Source organism: Platichthys flesus, chromosome 8 (assembly GCF_949316205.1).
Source record: "Platichthys flesus chromosome 8, fPlaFle2.1, whole genome shotgun sequence".
Taxonomy (NCBI): domain Eukaryota; kingdom Metazoa; phylum Chordata; class Actinopteri; order Pleuronectiformes; family Pleuronectidae; genus Platichthys; species Platichthys flesus.
The window spans coordinates 9294473-9319309 of NC_084952.1; the positions used below are offsets into that span (position 1 = coordinate 9294473).

General features: G+C 42.3%; 1 protein-coding gene across 5 annotated transcripts in view; it reads right to left on the reverse strand.

Moving 5' to 3' along the window:
- atp11c (ATPase phospholipid transporting 11C) overlaps nucleotides 1–24425 on the reverse strand; it is a 37894-nt gene extending 13469 nt beyond the window's left edge. For 4 of the 5 annotated variants that reach the window (XR_009921729.1, XM_062393787.1, XM_062393784.1 and 1 more), the window contains exons 1-11: nucleotides 23768–24425; nucleotides 10307–10426; nucleotides 8882–8971; nucleotides 4922–5002; nucleotides 3062–3169; nucleotides 2205–2333; nucleotides 1739–1827; nucleotides 1034–1084; nucleotides 549–613; nucleotides 354–435; nucleotides 115–265 (exon numbers count right to left, since the gene is read on the reverse strand). Coding sequence is in view for 4 of the 5 variants with exons in the window: in XM_062393787.1 (XP_062249771.1) it covers nucleotides 115–265; nucleotides 354–435; nucleotides 549–613; nucleotides 1034–1084; nucleotides 1739–1827; nucleotides 2205–2333; nucleotides 3062–3169; nucleotides 4922–5002; nucleotides 8882–8971; nucleotides 10307–10426; nucleotides 23768–23794 (993 nt within the window). In the remaining variant the exon portion in view is untranslated. The remainder of the gene's footprint in view (nucleotides 1–114; nucleotides 266–353; nucleotides 436–548; nucleotides 614–1033; nucleotides 1085–1738; nucleotides 1828–2204; nucleotides 2334–3061; nucleotides 3170–4921; nucleotides 5003–8881; nucleotides 8972–10306; nucleotides 10427–23767) is intronic. The other variant, XM_062393786.1, reaches the window with a different exon arrangement.
- Nucleotides 24426–24837: the final 412 nt, after the last annotated feature.

A 24837-nucleotide genomic window follows, 5' to 3' on the forward strand; every position in this document is an offset into this window, starting at 1 on the left:
GTACTAGAAATAACATAAGATATTTTTGACTGTGAAAACAACACAGGAGCCTCGCAGACACCTGACTTACAATTGTTTCTAGAAGAACAGGCAGGTTGCTAAATGTGTACTCACTAAATTGGTGTCCTTCTCTTTCTGGGTTTTCTCGTTGTACCAAGGCTCATCTTGTCCGGGTTTGCCCTGCCATACATACTTAAGTGTCGTGCACACTAGGGCCTTGCTCACCAATATGCAAAGGTAAACAAGAAGGAACGCATTGATCGACCTGAAAATATAAAAGATATCATTAGTGACTATCAAAGATGAATCACACATTTTTTTAAATTGTTAACACCTTTTCTTGATTTGCTTACTTCTCCACAGCAGAGCGCTTCTGAGACTTTCCCTGGTAGTTGAGAGCCATCTTCGTCTCCATGCCAGTGTAAACTGCAACACCTTTAGAAGGCACGAGGGAAAAGAAAAACAAAAGGGACTCATTTTTAGATACTGAGCCATCTTCACTAATTTGCTGTAAGTTATTGTAATAACATCAACAACAGTTGTCTCACCAAAGATCCTCTGAGTGTTCTTTAATGTGGCTCCTTTCAGCAGTAGGTTTTCTGGGCCCAAAGACCTGCACAATCACATCAGTACATGAGACAATTCAGTCAAACAGAATCTGTGCAATTCACACACACACTGCTAGTTTCCAAATGGAAACCTGGCAGGCAAGTTGGCACCCACTCTAAAATACGCAGTGACAATACACTGTATGACTGCAGTCTGGGCTTACAACAGTCCCAGTGCTCTTGAGAAGGACACTGGCATTTGTTTGTAAGGCCATTACAAAACAGTCATTGATAAATGCCTGTGGGAGTGCTTTGGAAGCAGTGGCTGAAGCCATGCCAAGCCTGTTTTAATTTTAATGCTTGTCTGCAATTAATGATCAATGGAATAATGATTTGTTGGTGATGCAAAGGGAAACAAATGAGTGCTTAAACAACTGTGTGGTGACTTAAAGTGGTCTGAGACGGTTTTGCGTGAGTGCTCTCACCTCACTGCAGGCTCCTGGTTATTTGTGTAGAGGTGCATTCGGCCAACAAATCTGGAACAAAAGCCCACACATACTGCTGAGCATCCTACAAATCAAGTCATTATAAAAAAAGTACATGTGACACTTGTTTTGCATATTATTCAATCTGTAAAAACTAGAGTGGAGTGGTGAACTTGAGGAATCAAATTCCTCCAGAGGTCGTTTACTTCACAAGACCTCAAGGACTGGACCTAAAAGCAGTTGAAGGGGTTTGGGAGCCAATAATTACAGGTGGTTAGCCCGCAGCCTGCTGTCAGTTTTATTGAGTCTGAATAGTGAGCATTTGGCACCATGGCTTACTTAGCACATCTCAAACAGCATTATGAGGTCTGGCCAGATGATAATACTCAATCTCCTTTCCCAAAGGAGGAGCCTAAAGGCTGGCTTGTGACTGAGATGAGATTTCTACAAGTGATTACGAATCAGCTCCATCCGTGCCAGGCAACCCAAAGACTACAGTAAATAATCTGCAGATTTTTAAATTGCATATATGAAACCAACCAAACAAAGAGTACACAGTGTCTCACCAACACATCTCCAATTAATCAACAAGTTAGTATTAGAGTCACATTTTCGACAGGTATCGAGTTAATCCTTTTACCAACAAACGACAGGCAATGTTTTCTTGTAGTGTAATTCCTCGGGGACTGTATGATGAGTGCCTACTTGTAAAGGTCAGGCTGTGGCTGTTCACACTCGATGGTGGCGTTGAGAGATTCCAGATCCTTCTCTATGTCCGGCACTGTGTAGTGTGTCTGGACAAGGCGGGAAGAGACAGCGTTTGAGTTGTGAGCACGATCTGACTTGGGTCAAGTGAACATTTTAGCTTCCCGTGTCAAACAAAGACATTACATAAAACAGGAAGACTAAAGATTCCAAGATAATTTGACACAAAAAGGAACCTTCACCTTTTGAACTTTCTTCAAAGCAAGGCTGAAATATGAAACACTAGAAAACTTAAGATTACCCTATTCTGATTTATAATTTTATGACTTTCCCTGTTGTAAATAGTTCTGTCTTGTTTCACTGTCTCTAACATCCATATACATCCCTATTAATTAAGAAGTAGCTTCTAAGTCCTAAGTCCTAAATTTCTAACCATGCAAAAAAAGGGTAAAGCATTACATCTTACTTTATGGTTGGACTCTCCATCCAGACTTGCTGTGGTAACGAAACATGTGTCATCATCGCGACACGACTGCAGCAGTATCAAATCACAGGGAAAGGTCTCATCTTCCTCCACCTCCACAACATCTCCAACCTGATCAAGAAACAAACAAAGTTAACCAAATATCACTAAATACTTTTCACAAATAGCTTCTTCCTTCCTCCATTAAGCACATCCCTTAAAAATGTCTTGTCGATTTATTGTGGCTAATGTGTTTGCAAATAACCATCTACTTAAAAATATAGCATCAATAGATTAATAAGAGCATTTCTTCAGAGTCCTCTGGCTGACAACTAGTCAATATCCACTCACATTTAACTACTGTGCAAATAATCTGTCTCTCTTTGGTTTGCTAAAATAATGTGTGGTTAGCTCTTGACCCCTGAACGTTATAGGAGGTACCCAACAGTTAGTTTATGCGACTTCCTGTGATGGGAGCAGCTGTCCAAATCAGGACTGTTTTTGTTTTGACAGTTGCATGCTGAGTCTCAGTGGTGTCACTGTGCATGGGTTGCCATTCAACACAACCAGGACTCGCTTGGTTCATGTTTAATAGGAAATTATTGCTTAATACATTTCTAAGCTTTTGAAAAAGACATGCATCTTTGAAAATATTTTACCTTGGTACACCCTGGATAAATGTATTACTCTCACAACCATGTTTGGACATCTTATCAGTTCAGTAGACAGAGCGTTTTTCCCCCTGTGCATATATCTCAAACTCTGTCATGCCAAGCTGCACACATCTTATCACAAGCCAGGTCTCTAAGGAAATACTCCTTCTTGTGGATCTAAGCAAGGATGTGGCAGCTGAAAGGTACCTTGATCTTCTCGCTCTCCTTCCGTATCCTGAGGCCATCCTCTAGCACTGTCACCGGGTACTTATTCACCTCATTGTCAGCCTTGTGCCGTAGCCAGTCCTCATAGCCCTATGGCAACATTTCAAAATCAGTGTGTTATTTGCTCAGTAAAACAAAAAGTATCCATGTGACATACCTACACACCTTTATACTCTCAATCAACAGAAGAGTGTGAGACAAAAATAAATGCTTAAGTGAATGATATAATCTTTATTTTGCATTTCATCGCATTGTCAAAAACAAAAGACTGCCTGCAGCAGCAGAATGGTTCAGCAGTGCACTGGAACAGTATACCGTGAAAGAATACTGAGTATTGGGGGTGCAGCAGCATAGGGCACAAAGCCTAGTGTAGACTTCATAAGTGCTTTAAGATAGTAATGGAGATAGAGGCAATGGTGCAGAGATGCAGAGGGAGACCACACTGGGTGCCAAGGCGGAGCTTGAGCCAGAATTCAGGATTACCAGCAAAGGTGATAGGAGGAGAAAGTCTGGTTGATTGATGCAGAGCAATTATACCAGGTGGACGAGAGAGGGGAAAGAAGAGAGGAAGCATTCTGCAGATGGTCTGTTGAACTATACAGCTCACTTCTGCCCGACTAAAATAGGTCCAGACTACAGACCACTTTGGTGTCCCACTTCAAAGTCTGGCTGAAGGCAGTCCAGCACTATCAGCACGCACCATATATTTTCACAAGTAAGTCCGCCCACTATTGTGCTAACTAAAAAGCTGAACCTAAAACAACACATTTAAAGCGGTGTTCAAAGAAACAGATACTCCCCTTGATCATTTGTATCACTGTAATAGACTTGCTCTCTCTCTCTCTTCCTTTATCTCTCCATTTTCATACACTCCCAGAGAGCCTACTTAATCTTTTCCCAAATCAGAATCATGCACCAGTAGAGCACATTAGTACAAAACTCAAGAGAGCATTTGTCACATACTTAATACAAAAATGACATCAAGGGGGTTATGAGGGCAGGAAACTTATATTGTCTTCTATTCGGAGAGGAAGGATATAATACAATGACAGACAATATGAGGAAATGAGGACAGGGCTAGCCTGAAAACCAAACCAATCATCCGCTCAAGTTATTTTCTCTTTCAGATGGGTCTCCCCCAGCCCTGTTTAGAAACATTTCCATCCTTCCTGAACTATTTATCTAAATGGGGCAGGTTTGATACGATGTACGAGAAGGGAGGGCTGCTGAGGCATTTTCATTAGCAACCAAGACGACTGCCACTGGTGTGGCAACCTCTGTTGCATTCACTGTTGTGACAATATTAAATGAACTACAGTATATCTTCAACAACAGACAAATAAACAACTGTAGATGAAGGGCTTCCAGACATTCTTCTTTTACCTCGTGCAATGTCACTTGTTTCAGTTTTTTGCTGTGATTAGTTGAAGGTACTTTTTCTTATGTATTTTATGTCTTAAGGTCGCTGTGTGGCATTCGTCTAAGCTTCTGGACATGGGTTACACTCACATTTGATTTACTATAAACAATAGTTCATTGCCTGATTCAAGGATAGCTGACACGATACAAATAACGTAGATAGTCATAACAAACAGCCAGTGTCTCCATGTCTCTTTGGCACTGAGGTAATATACCATGCAAGTCTGTACAGTGTGAGGTTTAGATCACACACTGTGACAGTTTGGTCTGTGACTGTTGATAACTCTATATGGAAATTGAAACTGAGAGGTTCCAGATGCATTTGCAAATGCAATTTGGTCTTGAGGTGCCAGGCCTGGACAGAACAGAACAGGAAATATCAATTCAATGTTTAATATTATTATTCAGGAGGTAGCGTCTTACCTGCTTGATAGCCGTTACTGTGATCACAAAAAATAAGGGTATGCCACTGGTGACAGGGCTGGTGGGAGTGTCAACTATCACCTATAGAGGGAGAAACAAAAAAAACATTCAGAGAAATGCCAAGTTAATGATAAACATATGACCTTCAAACTGAAAGGCTTTACACCACAACAAAGTCTTACTGCAGCACATGTGCGTCTGTGGTTACATTGGGAGGAGTGTGTGGTGATGGGCTAGAAGATGGTGGAGGCCCTCTGAATGATGGGTGTAGTCTGTTTCTGAAAGGCCTACAATTCCCCAAATTCCTTCATCAGTAGAATTTCACAATATTTCATTTTGAAGGGAGGGAGCACACTCTGGTTGAGGGGGAATCTGTGTAGCTGCTTTTGTTGGTTTATAGCAAGAATAAGTGCAGGTCCAGTGATCAGGTAAATCCCGAGCAGTTTAGAAGCAGCACATGACCAAGGCTGCCAGCTAAAACCCCAGTGCACAAATGGCTTATGAGTGATTGTGTATTCCTTAAAACCATCATGAGATGGATTTAGTCTGGCATTTCTGATCCTGTAGAATGCAAGCTGGTCTCCCCCTGAGCTCAGGTGCGTATTACAGCTCGCACAGACACGTCACATTAAGCTTGTTGTCGTCCGGAACAGAAGCACAAACAAGCTTCCAGATAGAAATCAGCTGTGTAAGAGCAAGAGATGTGTTTGGAAGAAATCTCTGGTGTTCTCCTCACCTGTGCTCAGAATGAGAATGAACCAAACCTGCTGCTATCTCAGTAGCCACATACAAATACAAACACAGCTACATTCTTTCCTAGTACACACATACACACACAAACACACACACACAATAAAGGACAAGGGCAGTGAGCTGCTAGCCTACCCAAGCTGTACTGTGATTACAATTAACTGCAGGAGAAATCAATTACAAGCCTGAGATGGACTAGTGCACATCGACCATTTGGAGGAGTGCAGATTCAGAGGAGAGTCTGCATTATATTTGTAGTAGTTAGCAATTCCAGTGAGACAGAAGGGAAAGTAATAATACTGCCGCAGTAGCCTCACATGCCATGAGCCAGAGGTGAGAGAATGTGTGTCTATGTGTGTGTGTGTGTGTGTGTATCAGGGATCTTATAGAGAGGTATGGGCTAAAAACTGCACCTGGCACACTGCTTTAGACAATATAGCTACTGTATCATTGAATGTTTCTTGAGAAACAATCAGTTTACCCCAGTCAGGTAAGCCATTCTCAGGTTTCTCATGACCACACCTTTAAGGTGGAGCACTTCCTGAAGCACAGATGCAGTGAACTTTGGAGGAAACCAACGCAGCATAACAAATTTGTCCATAATAATATAATGGCAAGCTTATTAACATGACTGAATTGAAATGTGCCTACAGAAAGAAAAACAGAAGCTACAGGAAGGACTGAGGACAGCGTGTGCCTCTGAATCAGCAGCCAGATGGCCGAACTTGAGTGAAGCCCTCACAAAGCAAAACTTTCAGCCAAAATGCTGTTTGATTTTTATACATCTTTGGCAAGTCTATGACAATTATGATGGCAAGTGCTCATTAGAAGACTATAAACAGTGACACATTTTAGCGGTGTGCTTTAATTTGATATCTAAAATAACAACACTCATCTTACACTACAATAGCTTATGAAATCAATGACATATGTAATTTAGGGATAAGAGTAAGGGTTATATTAAGACGATTAAAGAAAACTAAACTCGTAGTTTGTTTCTATACATTCGGTGAGTTTATAGTTGCTGATTCACAACAATCACCAGCAAACTTCCAGACTACCTTTTCTTCCCCTGCACCAAATGAAAAGCCCTCCCCCCCAAAAAAACCTCAGCAACGTGAACTGTATTTGGCTGCTGATGTGCTGGTGTGATATCAGAGCAGCAAAGCGGAGCAGCACAAAGCCCTTCATCTGAGCCGGGAAGTGTGTCAGAATGAGTGACAGAGGCAGGTCCCCGGGCTCCCGGGGCAGCTCTGAGGGCCTTTGCATCCTCCTACCCCTTCACCCTTTCACTCTCCCCCTCCTATACTTTTGCCCTGTGCTCTCTCACAGCGCTCTCTTCCCATTCGATCAAATTCAAGCAAAGACATGCAGGGCTATTTATAGGCGAGTGGTGCTTTTTTATCAGCCTGTGTCTATTTGCGGCACTCAGAGCTACAGAGGGCTTCCTGCTGCTGACGTCAGCAGTGCAGCGCTGCAGAGAGATGGGGGGGAATGTGAGACAGAAAGGGGGGAAAAGACAGACACAACGAAAGAGAACAAATGACAACTAGGGAGACAAAACAAGGGGAGGACAGAGCTAGATGGTGCATAACATTTGGTTGTTGCGAGAGAATTTGCATGAAGCCTCTCAGGGAAAGTGAGAAGGTGTATTTCTATGTGTGAGATGAGTGTTGGGATAAAGAGCCGCTCAAGAGAGGCTGGATTAGTGGAGAAACGACAACCACACTGCAGCTTGGGTAAACACCATCAGCAAACCTAGGACACCCACTGAGTCATACATCACATGCAGCAGCACATACACATTCATACAATGCATTCACACACAAACAAACACGCTGCACACATCCCACACTGATAATCCCTGTGCTCACACGCAGCAAAAGGCAGTAAGTGTGAGTGATGCAAACACGCAGTTTACTGCATTGTCTCACAATAATTTCCCCTGTAAATTCACAACAGCTGGGCATATATTGAAAATAACAATGATATTTACATATATGACAAATGAAAATACTAATATCACATTTAATACAAATGATGACATACGGTAAATTAGCCAGCACCCACTATATCAATTACAACAAACAAAGTTAAAGATGATTTTGACAGATTTTTCCCCAAAACCTTTTACGTTGTGATAATATTCTTATCATGATTTCTTTTGGCAACAATAATTGTGGGGTGAAGATCAGATACACAACAGTCCTAGTGGAAATAAGGACCAGGGGGGAAAAAACGCTGCAATTGATCTGCTATTGACCTGAGAATAATGGAGTTAATTTGTGAAGACTGCACGCAGAGAGGACTCAGTTAGAACAGTGCTGCGCTTTTGGAAGCCCTCACTCTGAGTTAATTCAGTCAGCATGAGACTTGAGAGAAGACATCCCTCCTAAGCAGGCCCAACACCAGCACTTGCTTACACTACTGGGCTATTTGCTTCCATTGTTTAGGTTAGTGCTAAAAAGAGAGTTTTTTTCCATACACATGGATCAGAAGGACAGGAGATGAGAGGAGAGGTCACTTTAGAGCACAGAGCAGGGGAATAAAGATGCCAGTCAATTCATTTTAGTCAGCACCAGCAAACAGTTTCCACTTATGAGAATAGGGCCGCATACACACAACATAATTTAACACTTACAGATACAAAAACAATTTTAAATCACCATACAAGACCAATAAAATCTGCACATACATCTAAGATAAAAACATTAAATTGTGATTAGTGAAATGTGAGAATAGTCTAAGGTTGGAAGATGTGAATTGTCAATAACCTGCTAACAAATTAAATTGACAATGTATATAGATAGATGGACCTATACCAAAAAGTGCTTGTTAAATTAAAATGTAAAAGTCTGGAAACAGAGTAAGTTGGATTAATGCACATTCATGACTAACAATGAAGCATAAGTTTGATTATCTTAATTGATGACTTTTTTTGAATTTCATTTGCTTTTTTTATCTAGCTATGTATGATATCAATGTAAGACAGCAGAATTGAGATATATTAAACAATCGGTAAACCACTACATCTGTTCTTAACGGATAAAATCCCCATCCCCAAAAAAGCATTCACACACACAAGCACTGTGCAAGCCTTCATAAAAGCTGTTGAAGCTCCAGATCAACAGACAAAACAAGCATCTATGAATTCATTATTTGACAAGGGGTTACCGTTGTTTAGTTTGAACACAGACAGTTTCTCCTTACCTGCACCAGGAAGATGATAAGGAAGTAGAAATTTGCAATTCTTCTGAACTGCTCGAAAAGGTTCTTCGGAAGAAAGTTCCAAACCGTATACTGTGTTAGGTAAACAGAGAAAAACATGCATATAAGTCACAGAAACTGGTTTTACACTTTGTTGATTACTTTTTGTTGCATAATTTTCCCATTCAGACCTGATGTTTCTCAGCCACAGTTAGAGTGGTTAAAGAAAAGAAGGCAAGGGGAGAGAGATTAGAGGCATTCGATATTCAAACACTCTTGCTTGTGTGTAGTCTGTCTAAGCTACGGAAGGGGAAGAGGAAAGGAAACTTCAATAGCTTGGAGTCTCTGTTCTTTGTACTGCCCAGGGAGATGGCCCTTGGGGGGCACGAAAGGTATTCCATTGATTCAGATAAGCGATTTATCTCTAATTTGCCTTGAATGCGGAGCCAATGCACTTATCAGGCTGGCGACTGTTTCTGTGGATTTTTCTCATCCTTTTATTTAGGTGGCTGCTGATAACATCACGGCTAAAGCAAACTTAAATCACTGGGAGATGGCTTGACAATACCCTGCAAGCAACTTTGTGCCACAAAACAGTACCAGGGTGAAAAACACAAATACATACACATGCATTCATTCACACACACTGAGCCACACACACACATCTGCAGAGAAACAGCAATAGGGCAGTGCTTATGAAGGGGAATGTCTACATGGGGCAGGCATTGAAATGCAGAGGCAGCAGAATGAACCATCACATTTTGCCAGAGAGAAAAGAGAGGGAAAGTAATGAGGAAAGGGGGTGTAGCGGTGAGGGTGGCTGAGTGTGTTGATGTAGCAACGAGAGCAGGAGGGATAGGCGGAGATTGGTCATTGAAGAGGGCAAAAGCAACAAGATGATGGAGGGCAGAGGCATGGAGGAGCGTAAACCCCACAGCAAGGGTAATTAAGGACTGTTCACCCTGACATACTGGCCGGAGCCAAATGATAGGCCCATCCTCACTGGGACCCTCTGCACCACAATAAATCCTCAGTTGTCTTGCTCTCAAACCGCTTCTTTCCCCTCATCACTTTAACCCTTCATATTCAGAAGCCAGCCAGCCAGCACCTGTCCAAGCCGGCTGCTGACACAGGGCCGAGGGGTGACATTTGGACAAGGCTGGAGTGTAATCTATCGGAGCCTAGGGGGAAACAGTCAAATTGCCCACCCTGCCAGTACTTTAACAGCACCCATGTATTTCACTGCTACAGCCAGTGACAGACAAATAATCGCCTTCTGTTGAGAGAGTGAAGACAGGGATGTGGACAGGCAGGGGGGGAGGAATACAGGAAGGAAGGCATTGGAATGCACACGCTGTGCTGAGAAAAAAAAAGGTAGAAGAATTTCCTCTTGGTGTATGGCCAGACTGGTTGGTACATGCTTCTTACCTTTGCGGACACAATCCTGTTATCACAGAACTTGGCTGGGATGATGGCCTCATTGGAGGAGCCTGACCGATGTCCAACATTGATAGTCCGACTGTCTGCTCTTCTCTCATCCCTGCCGAGCTAGAGGAGAAAGCAGAAGGGGAGAGTGGACATGAGGAAAGGGTGGTTAGATACTCATGACTATTCTCTTAAACAGATATCACACATTAAAACAACCCACAATCTCAATGGCAGAAGAACAATAGAATTTTTTAAATCAAGAATAATGTATTATTCCCGATGCAATTGGCAAAACATTTTTTGAGTTGGAATGGTAAAGAAAGTGCTAAAAAAGATATTCCTGGAACTACCCCTTTTCTAGATCCATGCCAAAACTAAATTGGTTCCTTCTTGGCTCATGTCTCTTTCCACCAACCTCTTAAATTGGCTGAGAAAATAAAATGTGCATCATACAAGAAAAAAAAGGACTTGAGGTTGAGCCAAAGAAATCAACCACAGTCGGGGATGTAGAAATAAATCGATGATATCAAAACTCTTGTTTAATAGTGTATTGTTATTTCAGAGGCAGCAAATGCACTTCGATCACAAAGGACTTCTTGTGGCCACTAAAACTCGCCAGCCTTAAAAGGTCTAAATTCCACTCAGAGGTCAAGAATTAAAAGATTAGAATTTCTACTGTGGTGCAGAACATTAAAAAAATTGAGACTTGAAAAGCACTCTACCAGGAAACTGTTGAGCACAAGCCAATAAGTTGGTCAGGGGACAAAGAAAAGTATGGAAAGGGTCGACGGGCCAAAATGGTGATTGTGTGGGGACTGTAACTTAATTTCTTCTCTCCCAGGTGGTCACTTGCCAAAGATAAACAAGTAATAAATGTCAGCAGCTAGGAGGAAAAATGCTGTGCTCAGAATAACAGGGTTGAGCTTCGTTCTTGGAATGCAAACACACACACACCTAGTATATACGCAGGCACACACAAGCAGAATGTTTGAAAGAGAGACAGCTTCAGCAACCGGATCAGGAGCCGGAGTCACAAAAGAGGTCGCCTCAATATTAGGTGGCTTGAGAATTCCTCTTCCATAAATGGTAGTTACAGTGAATCACAGAGGAAGGCAAGGGAGCAAGGTTGTTGTCAGAGCCAACAGGAGTTCTCTTTACACAAATCTCAAAAAGTCTAAATGACAACCGAGGAAAGCACAGAGGAAAGCCAGGCGGGAAATCGACAAGTGCTTGCTCATTGTGAGAACTGTTGAGTTTCTCACATCAAGATTGTTTACTATGTAAAGTTGAGAATATGCTGTGTATATCGTGATGATGATTTATCAATAAATCCGAACTGAATTGAACGAAGGAATTGTTTTCCTTTCCAAATTTAGAATGTGTTTCCTGCACTGCGGGAGAGTCACTGGGTTCATTCTTCTGTGTGTGAAGTAACCCGAGGCTGTAAATACACATCATGACGTAACTACCGTAAAAGTGCAGTGTCATTTACATTCTTTTCAGGCTTGGCAAATGTTTGCTTAGATTTCCCCCAAAATTTGTTCAGCTCTACAATTAAATAAAAGGAATAGGAGACAAACATCTGGCAGTTAGTTTTGATATTCTGGAAGGGACCACAAAAGAAATTCAATTTATAGGAAACACATAGGCGTTAAATCACTTTCAGTTCAATAAAAACTAAAGCAAACCGCAGCTTTCATTTCTGCAATTATTTTCCGCCTAAGTGTGAATTATCGTTTTCCTTTGCAGAGCGGTCTTTGGGACCTTAAAAAACATTACATGAGAAATTTATTTATAAGACCTTTGCGATCACGCATTAAGGTCCGAGTGATCAGATCTCAAAAGTGTCCTCAATGCGTCTTGGATGCACTCACCCCTGTACGTAGAGCTGTCCACTTGTGAAAGATTCACCCGAGACAGTTGTTTCCAAGGCCAACTGCACACAAGTACACAGCACATGTTTGGGTCTTGTGAAATCCAAGTGTAGTCTCCAAAAATCCTACGCTGTTGTCTCATTGACCTAAATTTCTATTGTGACATCCTACACACAGGGAGTCTTTAGTCATTGGGTGGACAAACACACATGATGGAGGATCATGATATAAACAAAGCCAGGATCAGCCTGAGCTACTACATTCTTATTTGCCTCCAACTCTCTCACCCTAAAACATGTTATCCATCTAACCCTGAGTAGACAGGCTAATTAAACAATAAGGATATGACGGAGATAAGCTATTGAACAAATCCAAGTACTTAATAAAGTGCATGTCCTTAGTCCTACTTCAGATGTAAGAGGATAGATTATTAGCTCACCTATTCTCACAACTGTTCTTTTAACGATCCATAATTTCAACCAAACAGGTGATTATTGGGAGATCGTAGGGAGATGGTGGAGAGCTAGGGTGCAGTATTAAACAAAGTTGTGACCTCCCAAACAAGCTGCACCTTTTAATATGGCATACTGTGATGGTTCCCTCATGTTTCCGTTTTCCCCTTTCATCCAGCATCAAGGGCTAAAGTATCCAGTGAAAACGGAATATTTCATTTCACCCGCAAGTGAAGATACTCCTGCTTTTAATTTGAGTGACTATTACAGTGTCTGTAAAATATGAAGGTTATGCAACCATGGGAATTTGTCTTATATAATATAAACACCAGCAACATGTGGGTTGTGGGAACAAATTACCATGAACATCTGATCCTGGACAAAGGCCATGGAAAGTGTGAATTAAGGCCACCTGGACAAAAGGCTGGCCAGTCTGTTGCTGACCAAAGTTAGGATCAAAGAATAGCCTCAAAGCTGAATTTATGCATGTGGGGATGAGAACACACTACATAACTCCAGTTCACTGAATAATACGTCTCTAGTTAATGGTCCGAATTCCAAATTTGTGGCCTTTATTTTGAAATATTTACGATCATCTCTCCAACCCAGACCATGGAGGGGAGGCATCAGGCTTACATAATCCTCCCTTATGCACAAGCAGCCGTGTTCACACCTCAGTATGGCTATCAAATCTAGCATCCCCTACCCACTCGGCAAACACTGACACTCCTCCAGAGCGACAGGACAGACCTGGCAGCCAGAGGATGAAGAGAGAGAGTGGGAGGACGTAAGAGTATGAGAGAAAAGAAGTACAACAGGATTCAAGGACACAAACGCCATCCAGTTTTTTTTCCTTTTGAAACAACAATCAGCCCAGAGGAGGAGCTGAAGGCCAAGAACACCCCCACGGACGACCATTGTTGATATATTCGTATTCAGAGTTTCAAGAGGTTATTCCTCCTCTGTGTAGTCTGAAAAATGACACATGTTAGAACAGCATTCCAGCTTTATACAATACAACAAACTACGCATATAACATTAGGAAAGAATGTAGGGACATGTAGAAGAGCTACGCAGGCAAAAAATATGTGTAAGTAAGGAGCAATCCATGCACCATATTGGCCTTGAGCCACAGGACCTGCAAAGGGCTCTGGCTTGAAAACCAGAGTTACAGCCCAGAGAGTCAACAGTATGAGTTGGCTAGCTTCCACTAGCATCAATTCACCTGTGCCCATCTCATTAGAATTGATTATGCAAGAGCCACTCTAATGCACGGTTTCAAGGTTGTAGGTCTATCAACCAAGTTGTCATGCTAAGCCAATACTGTTGCTCAAAAGCTGTACCACAACCTGCAAGCTCTATAAGGTCCGGTTATCGTTGTTGAGTTAAAAAAAAAAAAATGATGTGACATCTACAAAAACATATAAACTAAAAATGAGTAAAAAAATGAGTAAAATTTAATGATTAGTTCATATCATGCAGTCATAAAGCTAGGACACAAACCATTGAACAGTCATTGATTTGAGAGGCAGATTCACTGTAAAATATAATGAGGGTCAGACTAAGGGGCACACTTAATTTTTGTGTAGTTACGTGATGGAAATGCTCATCTCTAAAACAGTGAATTAAAGGCCACACTAGAAATGCTAATGCAGGTAAAAATAGAATGATTGCATTATCTTTACATCATTGTCAAAGGTCAAACAAAGCCATTCGATGCCAATGATGTTTGCAAGTAAAGCAGTAGTGGCGAAGAGTCAAGTCCCAGTATGTCAATACCAAAGTAGCTCTGTCCTTAAAGTAAAAGCATTAAGCTTCAAAACCTACGATGGAGATCAATAAAGCAAACATCCAATGCTCAATTGAGCTAAGATTTAATTGCCAAGTCAGAAATACATAGTGCATTAGATTATTGAGTGTGCCTGAAACTTTTACATTAAATTAAGCTCTAAATTAAATCATGAACACATTGTGATACGAGTCCCGGCTGGGACAAAGGGGGGTTAAGGTACTCCACTGAGACTAAGGCTGCATTCAGCCACTGCCAAACTCCCGATGATGACTTGGGTCTGATGACACTGCGTCCTGTCACACCATCTCACTATTCAGTCACTATCCCGCTTTGTCACAATCTGCATGCTGTTAGCTGATTAGACATGCTGGGTAAACAGAAAATGACAAGGCCCTGTACACTGTAATACAATCCACCACAGTCAAGAACAATCAGTCTCTATCAGTACAACCTTTGTGAAAGTTTCTATGTTGTTATTTTAAGGAATTTAAAACTATTGTATTACAGGTGTAATGGAGGTGCTCTGTATAAAAATAATGATATGTTGTATCTGTCAGCTTGTATTGCTGACCCTCTTTTAATGTGGTAGGCTGTAGCACATCACCTCAACCACAGTTCAAACCAACATGTCAGTCAATCATACTCAATGGTGACAGCTAAAATAAAGAAATATAAACTACAACTATGACTCATGGTTATTTTCATCATAAAGGGATCTACATGCTTTTTCTTGATTAATCCATTAACTATTTATATAGTCAGGAATAGCAAGAAATAATGTGAAATGTCAGTAAATCCATGTAGGTTACAGCCACATGCGATTCATTTAATAAAAGAGCAAATGGAATTTTCTTTTAAATAACCCAGCTTCTTTAACATGAACATATTGCCATACATGGCCTGAGGGTCTGTCAGAGTAAGTAGTTCTGGCTCTTATGACAGCCCTGGATAGCAAAGTTTAGTCTGATGCTGCCATCTTTAGCTCTTTTGTTCGGTGTCAAGGTTTCACCTGAAGCTTGGGGCCTGTTTGACATCAAGTAAGTTAATGTGACAAGAATCTCTAAGCAAGCAGAAAATATAGATGATACCATGATGTGTAGCAGAAATACGGGGGGTGACAAGGGCAGAGGCAGTGTTATTTCTCCTGACACAAACAGATTTTGCGGTAAGAAGATAAACAATGCTGTAACTATTTCAAATTAACGTGCTGAAGCAAATTGTAAGAAGTAAGCCCAGGAGAATACAGTAGGTTGCCCTTTGTTCTGATTAGTCTGCTCTTGTGGTTTTGTAAGTTCAGTGCAGAGGAAAAAAAACACCAGGTTCATTCAGTACAGAAAGCTTAAAAAAATCCACTTAGCAAACCTACTTAAAAAACACATTTAATGAGGTGTGAGGGAGCTGTGCAAAGAAGAGAGAACACTGGAGACCTATACTTGTTCTTCTCTTTGTCTTACATGTGTACTCATACCGCTGCACTTAACGGAGAAACACAGATTCATTGTTACATCCAGGTCCCCATTTGACCTTATTATCCAAAACCAAAGGAAGCTCTAAACTCTAATTTCACATTCACTAGTAAATGAGAAGAGTGAATCAAGTGCTTTATCATCTACAACTACTTTACAATGCATCTTATCTACCCTATCAGGTTTTATGATGTCGCTTTGAGTTTAAGTGGATTCATCCCAGGTCAACCTTATCTGCTATTGAGCGCGCATACTCTCTATTGAGAGGTTGATTACACCACATTCAACTGAAACCATTAGAGGAAATCCCCCGGTGAAGATCTACGACTGTTAAGTAAACACAGGCCCTAAACATCAAGTGGCATTCTGAGGGTAACGGAAAGAATAAATTCATAACATCCAGGAAACTGTTTCAAGAAATGTTGATGACAACTGTAAAAAAACGCAACATAAAGTTGCTATTATGACAGGCTGAATGGGGCTGAGTGATGAAAACTACAATGTGAGGGGAAAGTTGCAGGCATTGAGTCGATGCTATTAGTCCCTGCAGTACTCCATCAGGAACTCTCTCTCTTACATTCTCCCTCTCTCTTTCTTGTCAGACCACTTCTCCGTCCTCTTCCAGCATGCTCACACTCTATCACTAATTGTAAATCTTCACCTTTGGATTATAGATCGAAGTCTTCTTCGCCAAAGCAGGCAAAGAATGTGCTGAGGCAACAATATCCTTTGAATAAAATTAATCACAAAGACACATTAATATCAAACCAAACTTTTGTCACCACAATGTCTCCACGTCTTTGCTGCATTTCCTGTACAACAAATTTGTTCTTAAGAAAAGCTACATGGCGTGAGCTTATTTGTCTAATTCAAGACTGTTTCAGGTATTACCTTGAAAATAATGCTTGTCACAGAAAATCCCATTCATTCGAGTACAACCAGCTAATTCAATACAGTATGAGTTTGTCGCAGAAGAAAATAATATTGAACATTCATACCATTGTCTTTACTTTATCAGTATGATATTCTTTTTTTATTTTTCTTCTGTCTTCAAGAACAAAGGTTCTTTGCTTTTCTTGTAGTTCTTGTTAATGAATCCAATATAGCCAGTTACTTCTACCACAGCGTTAACCGGAGAAGTCAACTCCGTTCCTTTAAAAGAGTTCCAAGTGTGATCTTTATTTGAAAGGATACTAAAATAAAATATATTTTGTTTAAGGCATATTCCCAGTGTAGATTTTTTAATATAGCGCCTAAAAGAGCACAACGATAAATCAATGGATTTGAGTACAATGCTACAGACCTCAACAGTTTTAGTTAACAAATTGAGCATCTCTATTTGTAAAAAAAAAAAATCACATTAAACTAACAAATTAAGAAAAATTGTTAAATTATTAATTTAATTTTAATAGGAGTTACCTCCATCACGGATTTACTGAAAAATGGCTTATGGCATAGTCCACGGACTCCATATCAGAGGCTACTCTCTCCCTCTGTTCATTGTTTGCACAGGGTCCCACAGACTGATAACAGTCCGACTTGAACTGAGGGCTGATCCGAAGGAGCTGTTGTTGACAGGAAAAGGCTCATTGTTCTGCCAGCATCCCTGCAGCTGTACAAGACACAGGGTGTACTGTACGGTGGGCTGGTACTGGCCCACATTGCATTGGGTCCCTCGACAAAAGGGAAGGAGGGGAAACTCATCCAGACCTCGCACCGGGAGCTGCTTCCTCAATTATTTGGCCGCTTCAAAAAGCCGCAAACACTTGTGCTAGATACGATTTTGAAATGACTGTGGTCTACTGACTGTGGTAAACGACACCCTTTCAAATGTTTCTATAAGCTTCAAATTGACACTGAAATTGTTGTAACTTAGTAACTGGTGGGCATAAGATGAGGTCTTCCCCCAAACTAGAACAGCTCATAGTTTTCCATACAAACTACAAACCTTTAGAGGAAATCTGAGAGCATTGTGGGGACTCCCCCTCATCTATTGTTTGACACCAGGGAAGCAAAAAATGTGGAAGGACACCAGAGGTGGCTAAACGGAAGTGTGTTTGCAAGTTCCACAGTGCTGACAAAAGTCTGCGGTGAGTCAAATAACTGAGACATGCTATTTCTCAAACGTGGGCCTTACTAACGGTTAACAGCTGACATGGAAGTAGCTTAAGAGGAACATTTACATTGCCAGTTATATTGTAACTGAATTGTAGTCTTAACGCACTCATTTACTGGGCTTTTGCTTGAAGATTAACATGTTACTCCTCCTTCGGCTTGCACTTTGTCTCTTAGCTACATACCTCTAGACAAGCTTGATAAGTCCGGGAGAGAATGACATTAGGACATTATTTCATAAGGTTCTATGGAGAAACCCCCCACACTTTGTTTTAAGACAAGTTAAGAGAGCACATTTCGAGCTGCAGCCTAGTCACACTTTAATCTATAATTAAACAGAATTGAAAGTGGTGTGGCCATAAATGGAATATGGTTTCTCCAACCAAGTGCACTCTCTGTGCTCAGGTTTTGCATGTGTGCTTCAGCTTCTAAAGCTGCTTTCAGACATGCACTGAACTCTGCAGCTTCTTCGTATTCTCTGGAGGAGGTGTATGTGTGAAGGCAAATGTCTGAGTGCGAAGCTCCGCAGTTTCTTCTGACTTTATCCGAATAGACCCCCGAGTATAAAGTACATAGAAATCCAGGAGAAGTCGATACACCGCTGGATTCACCGTGAGCAAGTGGGGGGATTTGATGAGGCTTCTAACAGGCGACAGATGCAAATATGAAGAAAACTAAAAGGAAACAAATATCTTCAAAAGAGTTTATGGTGATAAGAGTCAACACCAGTGTCAGGTGCTGTAACTCTGTCTGCTGCACCCGGCTGCTCCACTTCTCGCTTGAATAACGTGGAGGATTTGTTGCTGTTGTGAACGCGTCTGTGCGGAGAGCTCTCGCTGCAGTATGCGTTTGTGCAAGGCAGACTGCGGCTAAAGTCAGTAGCCAATTCTCTGCATTTTACCCGGAGGTCGTGTCTGAGAGCGGCCTTAGATGAAGGTACTTGATGCGGCTGCTTGTTCCCTGTAGCGGGTTGTAACTGCTAAACACTACAATTGCATTCATTCCCCTTACTATGCTTGGGAGAGCGAAGCGATACCAAAAAAAAAGGCATTAACAGTGGACGCTAATGCTGACAAGCTTTAAAAACCTCTATCTCAGCTACTGCCCCACTGATGACATTATCTTTAATAAAGTAACCGGGCTACATTGGCCGTAATGGCTTTTCAATTAATTATCCTTAGACACTGCATATAGGGGCAACAAGACTAATGACACAAATCAATGTTGCTCTTTCCTTCTTCTGGTAAGGGGGCATGTTTGATTTCAGTTTGTGTTTTCTCACCAAGCACTTCCTCCCACTGAACTGTGACCAAATTAAAAGGAGCCATTTTTCTCCCTGTGACTGAGCAACACTGCCTGCTGACTCGCTAGGAGATTGCCACGGAGATAATTATTGTGGACTGTTGCTTAACCAGGGTGTTCAGTCAGCATGTGTGAGTGGGGGGGGTTTCACATGACTTTCCGTGCTTGTTAAATCCCCACATGGACTTTGCTGTTCCTCGTTTTTGTGTCAGCAAGTACCCTATCATTTCAGGTGACAATAAAAAAAAACTGGTATGACCAAACATCCCAGATGCTGCCATCTCCTTATCCTGCCTTCATGCTCAGAAACAGAGAGTGAGCCACAGACAAAGAAAAGAAACATCTCAGCATTCTCTCCACATCTCACTGCGAATGCTGTAAGAAATGCTAGAGCTGGGGCATGGCAGAAAAAATATGTGGTTGAGCCTTTATACATATATGGATGACAAGGACGCATTTTGAATACCACTAGCCTGGCAAGGATACGTGAGTCAGGAAAGGGTGGAGCAATGTGAGAAGAACTCAAAATAAATGAGGCAACCTGAAATATTTAGGAGGTACAAACTGAGAATTCAACTTAGGATTTAATGGAAGTGGAAAATTGCCACAAAAAGCCATCCTTGGTGCCCCTGTATCCAACCACGATCCACCCACTCTCATGTTAACCACTACAAGAAGCCTGAGAGAGTGTGCATTAGGTGGAAAAGCGAAGGAGAGGTGCAAAGAGGCTAAAGGTTCATCCTACTGGTTTCCCTCCAGTGTTTCCAGTTTGAGTCACACAGGGCTTTCTGTACTCCCCCACTTGATTCATCACCTCGCTATCCCACAGCCGGCCTTTTTTCCTTCACACTGCCTCCCTCACAAAATAATATACTTATAACCCTGCTGTTTGTTGCAGATGGGCTTTTTTGGCTGGGTTATCATTCCTTGGCATAAAGTGCAGGAGACCAGACAGAGAAAGGAAGGAAGAGAAAGAAATCCGTGTGAGCAATTCTGTTGGCCAGCCAGATCAAGGGCAAGACTAATGACGGCAAAAGGGAGCACAACTGTGATCAATAAACATCTCTCCTAATCAAACTGGCCTGATAGATCAAATGGACCTACATGCCTTGTATGGTGCGTGGCCTTCAGATTCACTCTAATCCTAATGGCTCACCCAAGGGTGACAACTCTGTTTGAGGGCTCTCAGCAGTTGGTTAAAATACCTATCTGTTTCCAACAGGTGCCACTAACTGCAGGGTAGATAATACAACAAAGTCAAAATACAGTGACAAGTGCAAATAATAACACTAGACTAATTTCCCAAATACTTGCAGGTGAAAGTATTGTACTGTAATGGAGAGAGTAAAGAAAACTATTCTTGCTGAAAAAAACATAAATTTTTCTTAGGAAGAGTGATACCAAATACTAAAAAAGCATTAAGAGTAAAAGTGTGTGTGTGTGTGATGGTTTGTGTGCATGTCAACTTTGCCTGTACGCTGGGGAGCACAGGCAGGTTTACACAGGTTTGTGTTTACCTGACTTGTGGCTGCCCTGGGATGACCTGAGAAACAGGTTTCCTGAACCCTGGGGTCCTTCAAGGAGGCTCACACATAATATTTCCTGCCTGGTGGGAGCCTGTTTATTACTTGTGCTGGTCACAGTCAAGTAGAGACAGATATGAGTCTGGCAAATCTCTGTGCATCAGTCCGCAGCAGGATAAATAGATTGAAGAGAGAGAAGGGTGAGAGGGATTGCCAGTGAGAATGAGGAGGACCAAAGTGGTGATGCACCCAGAGCAGAGGCAGAAAACATTTTAGGCCGAACTTTAACTGAATTACCAGAGTGTTACATGGGGAAACCCCATCTCCTTAGAATAAGATAATTCAGTTATCACCAGTACACAAGAAAAACAAGGTTGTGACAGTTTTTATGGTGCAGTCATAAAACTGTGTCATTGGCACATGACATCAGCAGACTGTTTAACTGCTGCAACCGAATTAACCCGACACATTACACTTCGGAGGAAACGAGATTACAACCATTAAAGCGTTCACAAATATAACTTAACTTCTTTTTTTTTAATTAGGTCAAATTAGTAATTATTATTTTCCAAGGCTGCCAGCAACTAATGATTATTTTCAGTACCAATTCATGTTAATTACTTCAAAAAATAAAGTTCAATGAGTTCACTGCCACAAAAAAAGGCAGCAAATCCTCACAATGTTAGACATCTTTACCTGTAAAGGTCACTGAAAAAAGAGCTAAGGTTAAATGATAATGAAAATACTAAACTCATCAAATGTCCAATTGCTTTAGAACAATGATCTGTTATCATAAAATCCAAACACAAAGCCACTGTGTCTGTCAGTGACCCTTTACTTCCTTTGTTCACACAGACCTGTCGAGCCTCCCGCCTCCAACTAGGCTGTGCGGGGCTGGGTGTACTTGTACTCGTGTACTGGGCAGAAAGGGTTTTTTCATCAGTTCGGAAAACAGAGTCAAAATATGAAGCTGAATTCCCATGTGTGTATGTGATTTCCACCAAGCTAGTGAGTAGGAGGGGACTTATCAGTTACCATGGTGCAGAAAAACCCACCAACATGCTGCCTGGGCAGAGGTGTTTTCATGCGCTGATATTTTTCTCCTTGCAGTCAAGGCCGGGCTCAAAGAATACAATCCCATTTTCACCAGGCTCCACCTCTCGAAGATCACACTGCTGCCTTCAAGGGCTTGAACGAACATCAAAGGCCACTGTGGGATTTTGCATTCCTGTCAGAGCATTACAACCTCTAGAGAATCCCCCCCCCCCCGACGCCGAGCCCAACCCCTCTCATTCCCACAGCCATCTTTAATGTTTTTTTCCCCAAAGACACACTCAGGATTTAGTGGCCCAGTGTACCACAATGGGAGAGAAAATCGAAGCAAGTGAAGCCTCTCCATAGTCTTGGATGTAGCCCTCACAGTCTCTAGTGTTTCACCCTCTCCATGATGCACATGTACCTCCCATGGGCAAGGGGAGGGTGGTGTGAGTCAGGAGGCATGGAGGCAGAGCAAGAGATAACGGCACCGTGCGCATCAATGACAGCTTGGCTGGCCGCTCTGCACAAAAAATTATTTACAGCTCACACCGAGGAGAAATTACAGCAGCAATCCTCTCCACAAGCAGAAAAATCAGCTGACCTGGCAGCACTAGAGGGGGGGCCGGGAGGAGGGTCAGGCACTGCAATTATTATATTGCTCCTCCTTATTGACTGTCAGTATCTTTACTTCTCAGAGAGCCTGTGGGGGATTCAGCCCACGGTTGACAACAGGTTACTGGTGCACAAGAGGATGATAAAGAGGCAGTAAAGCCAGTTTAGCAGCTATGAGCCCGGCCGTGCATGAAAGTTACTCCACTTCCAACTAGCTAACTCATGACTGATTAACGTATGAGGGGCAATAAAAACCAATGGGTGAACTTTAAACGGGTGAGCATTAAACTGATGCCAATCGTGAAACATGATGTCAAAGCAGTTTGTGTTGGAAGAAGACCAACTTCTTTCGTGAACAGATCCAAAGGCTAACATAGGAATAAAAAGGAACAGCGTTGGAGTAGGATTGAAAAACTCTTTACTTCATCAGTCAGTTAAACGTGGAAGTTTACACCAGATCAGAAGCATGTTGAAGGACCGTCACCTGTGTTTTGTGACGGTAAAGTGATGGTTAATGTACGTGTCCTTTGATTTATCAAGATAATTGTTGATTTCTTTTTCTGCCAAGGGAGCTGACGCCTACTTAGGAATTTCTACCTGTTTGTTTTCATTGAAAATTGTTCAGGTGATTGCTTACTTTCATAACCCGAAAAATCGCTTTGTCTACTAAATGAAAATGTCCATCACAACTTCTGAAAACCCAAAGTGGACTCATGTTAAGTCTTGAATTGTCCCGGTTAAACTCCAAAACCTTGAGACACTTAAATACCAGACTGTAAAGCAGCAGGTCTACAACTTTAAGGAAGAAGTGGGACCCTAGAGGAAAAGCAGCATCTCTGGGGACAGGTAAAGTGGCCATTGAGAGGAGGTGGGTTCACAAACCTGCAATATACCCCCCCTCCCTGTGGAACGTGTGGTTTAATGACTCTGGACTCCAGCTAGCATCTGTCACGACTTCCTGGCTGGTTAAATAACTTACCTCGTTTGCAGGGAGCTAAAGGGACAGAGTTAAGCAAGAGCCCTGAAGTGGAACCACATCTGTTCCGTGTTGTGTGTCAGGATGAAGTAACAGTTAGTTGGAATTCTAGCTAGTTTTCCCACCGCTGCTTAAAGCGGCAGCTGTGACAAGGAAACGACTGGAAATACCAGCCGAGGTGGTTTTTAACTGGAGAACAGCGGCGGTGAAAAATAATAATAATAATAATAAGGAAAAAGGAAATAGACAAGGTTAGCAAGAGAAGCTGGATTGTGACAAGCTAACAGTGGGTTAGGGTTATTGACACATACCAGACGGTTGATTCTTCTCCGCAGCATCTTCCTCTTCTTCCCCTTTTTCTCTGCTTCTATCTCTCGGGTGAAACTCCTCTGATGCAACAGACGCTTCCCGGGCTCCACTTCAGCCTCCGCCGGGGCAGTAACTTTACATGTACGCGAGTTTGACCTGCTAGCTCTTCGGCTATCTGATCTCTACTCTAACGTGAGTTCTAGCTATGCGAGATGCCGCAGCAGCGACGCTACATCGTTCCCATTTCGTTTGGCTCCGGTCGCTTCGCACCACTCGCATTTCTCTCGCCGCCGCCGCCGCTGGGTGTTTGTTTTTTTCCGCGTTGCGGTGTGCGGGGTTGAGCGGGGTGTGCGGGGCTACCAGTCGCGCCTCCCTCCGCTCGCGGCTGACTCGCTCCGTGACATGTCGCCTGGCGCCCTGTTGCTGCGGCTGCGGCTGCTGCTTCTCCGGATCATTAGTGTCCGGCTCCCGCGCTGACCCCGGAAAACCTGCCCCGCGTTCGACAGCAGCAACACACCGACAAGCCACTTTCTGCCTCTAGCTCCCCCGCCTCACCGCTCGCCTGTGGGTGAGTGTGTGTGTGTGTGCCCCCCTCACCCTCACCTCCGCCTGTCACACAGTCCTCCCTCCCTCCGCCACAGCAGCCGCGGCAGCAGCGATCCCACGCGTTCTCTCAGGCTCCACCCGGCAAAAGGTGCGGCGCTTTCAGATCGCGCTGCATTGTGGGTAATGTGGTCTTTGTGGGTGAGAGTTTCTGACCCAACTTTAAAGCGTCTATTGGCAGAAAACGAATGTGAAATAGAGATGTTTTCACTTGTGTGTAATGAACACAACTGTATGAATTGTTGTTTTTTTCACCCTAGAATGGCTCCTTTATATTTACATACTACTTAATACTACTACTAATTAAAGGTAAACAGTGTTTTGTTTGTCCAGTCTGGGCTACTGTAAAAAAACATGGCAGCGTCCATAGAGAGGACCCTCTCCAGATATAAATATAAAGGGTCCATTCTAGGGTAAAGAAAAGTTATGTTCTGTTTGAAATAGTTGAAATAATATAAGTAGAGTGACC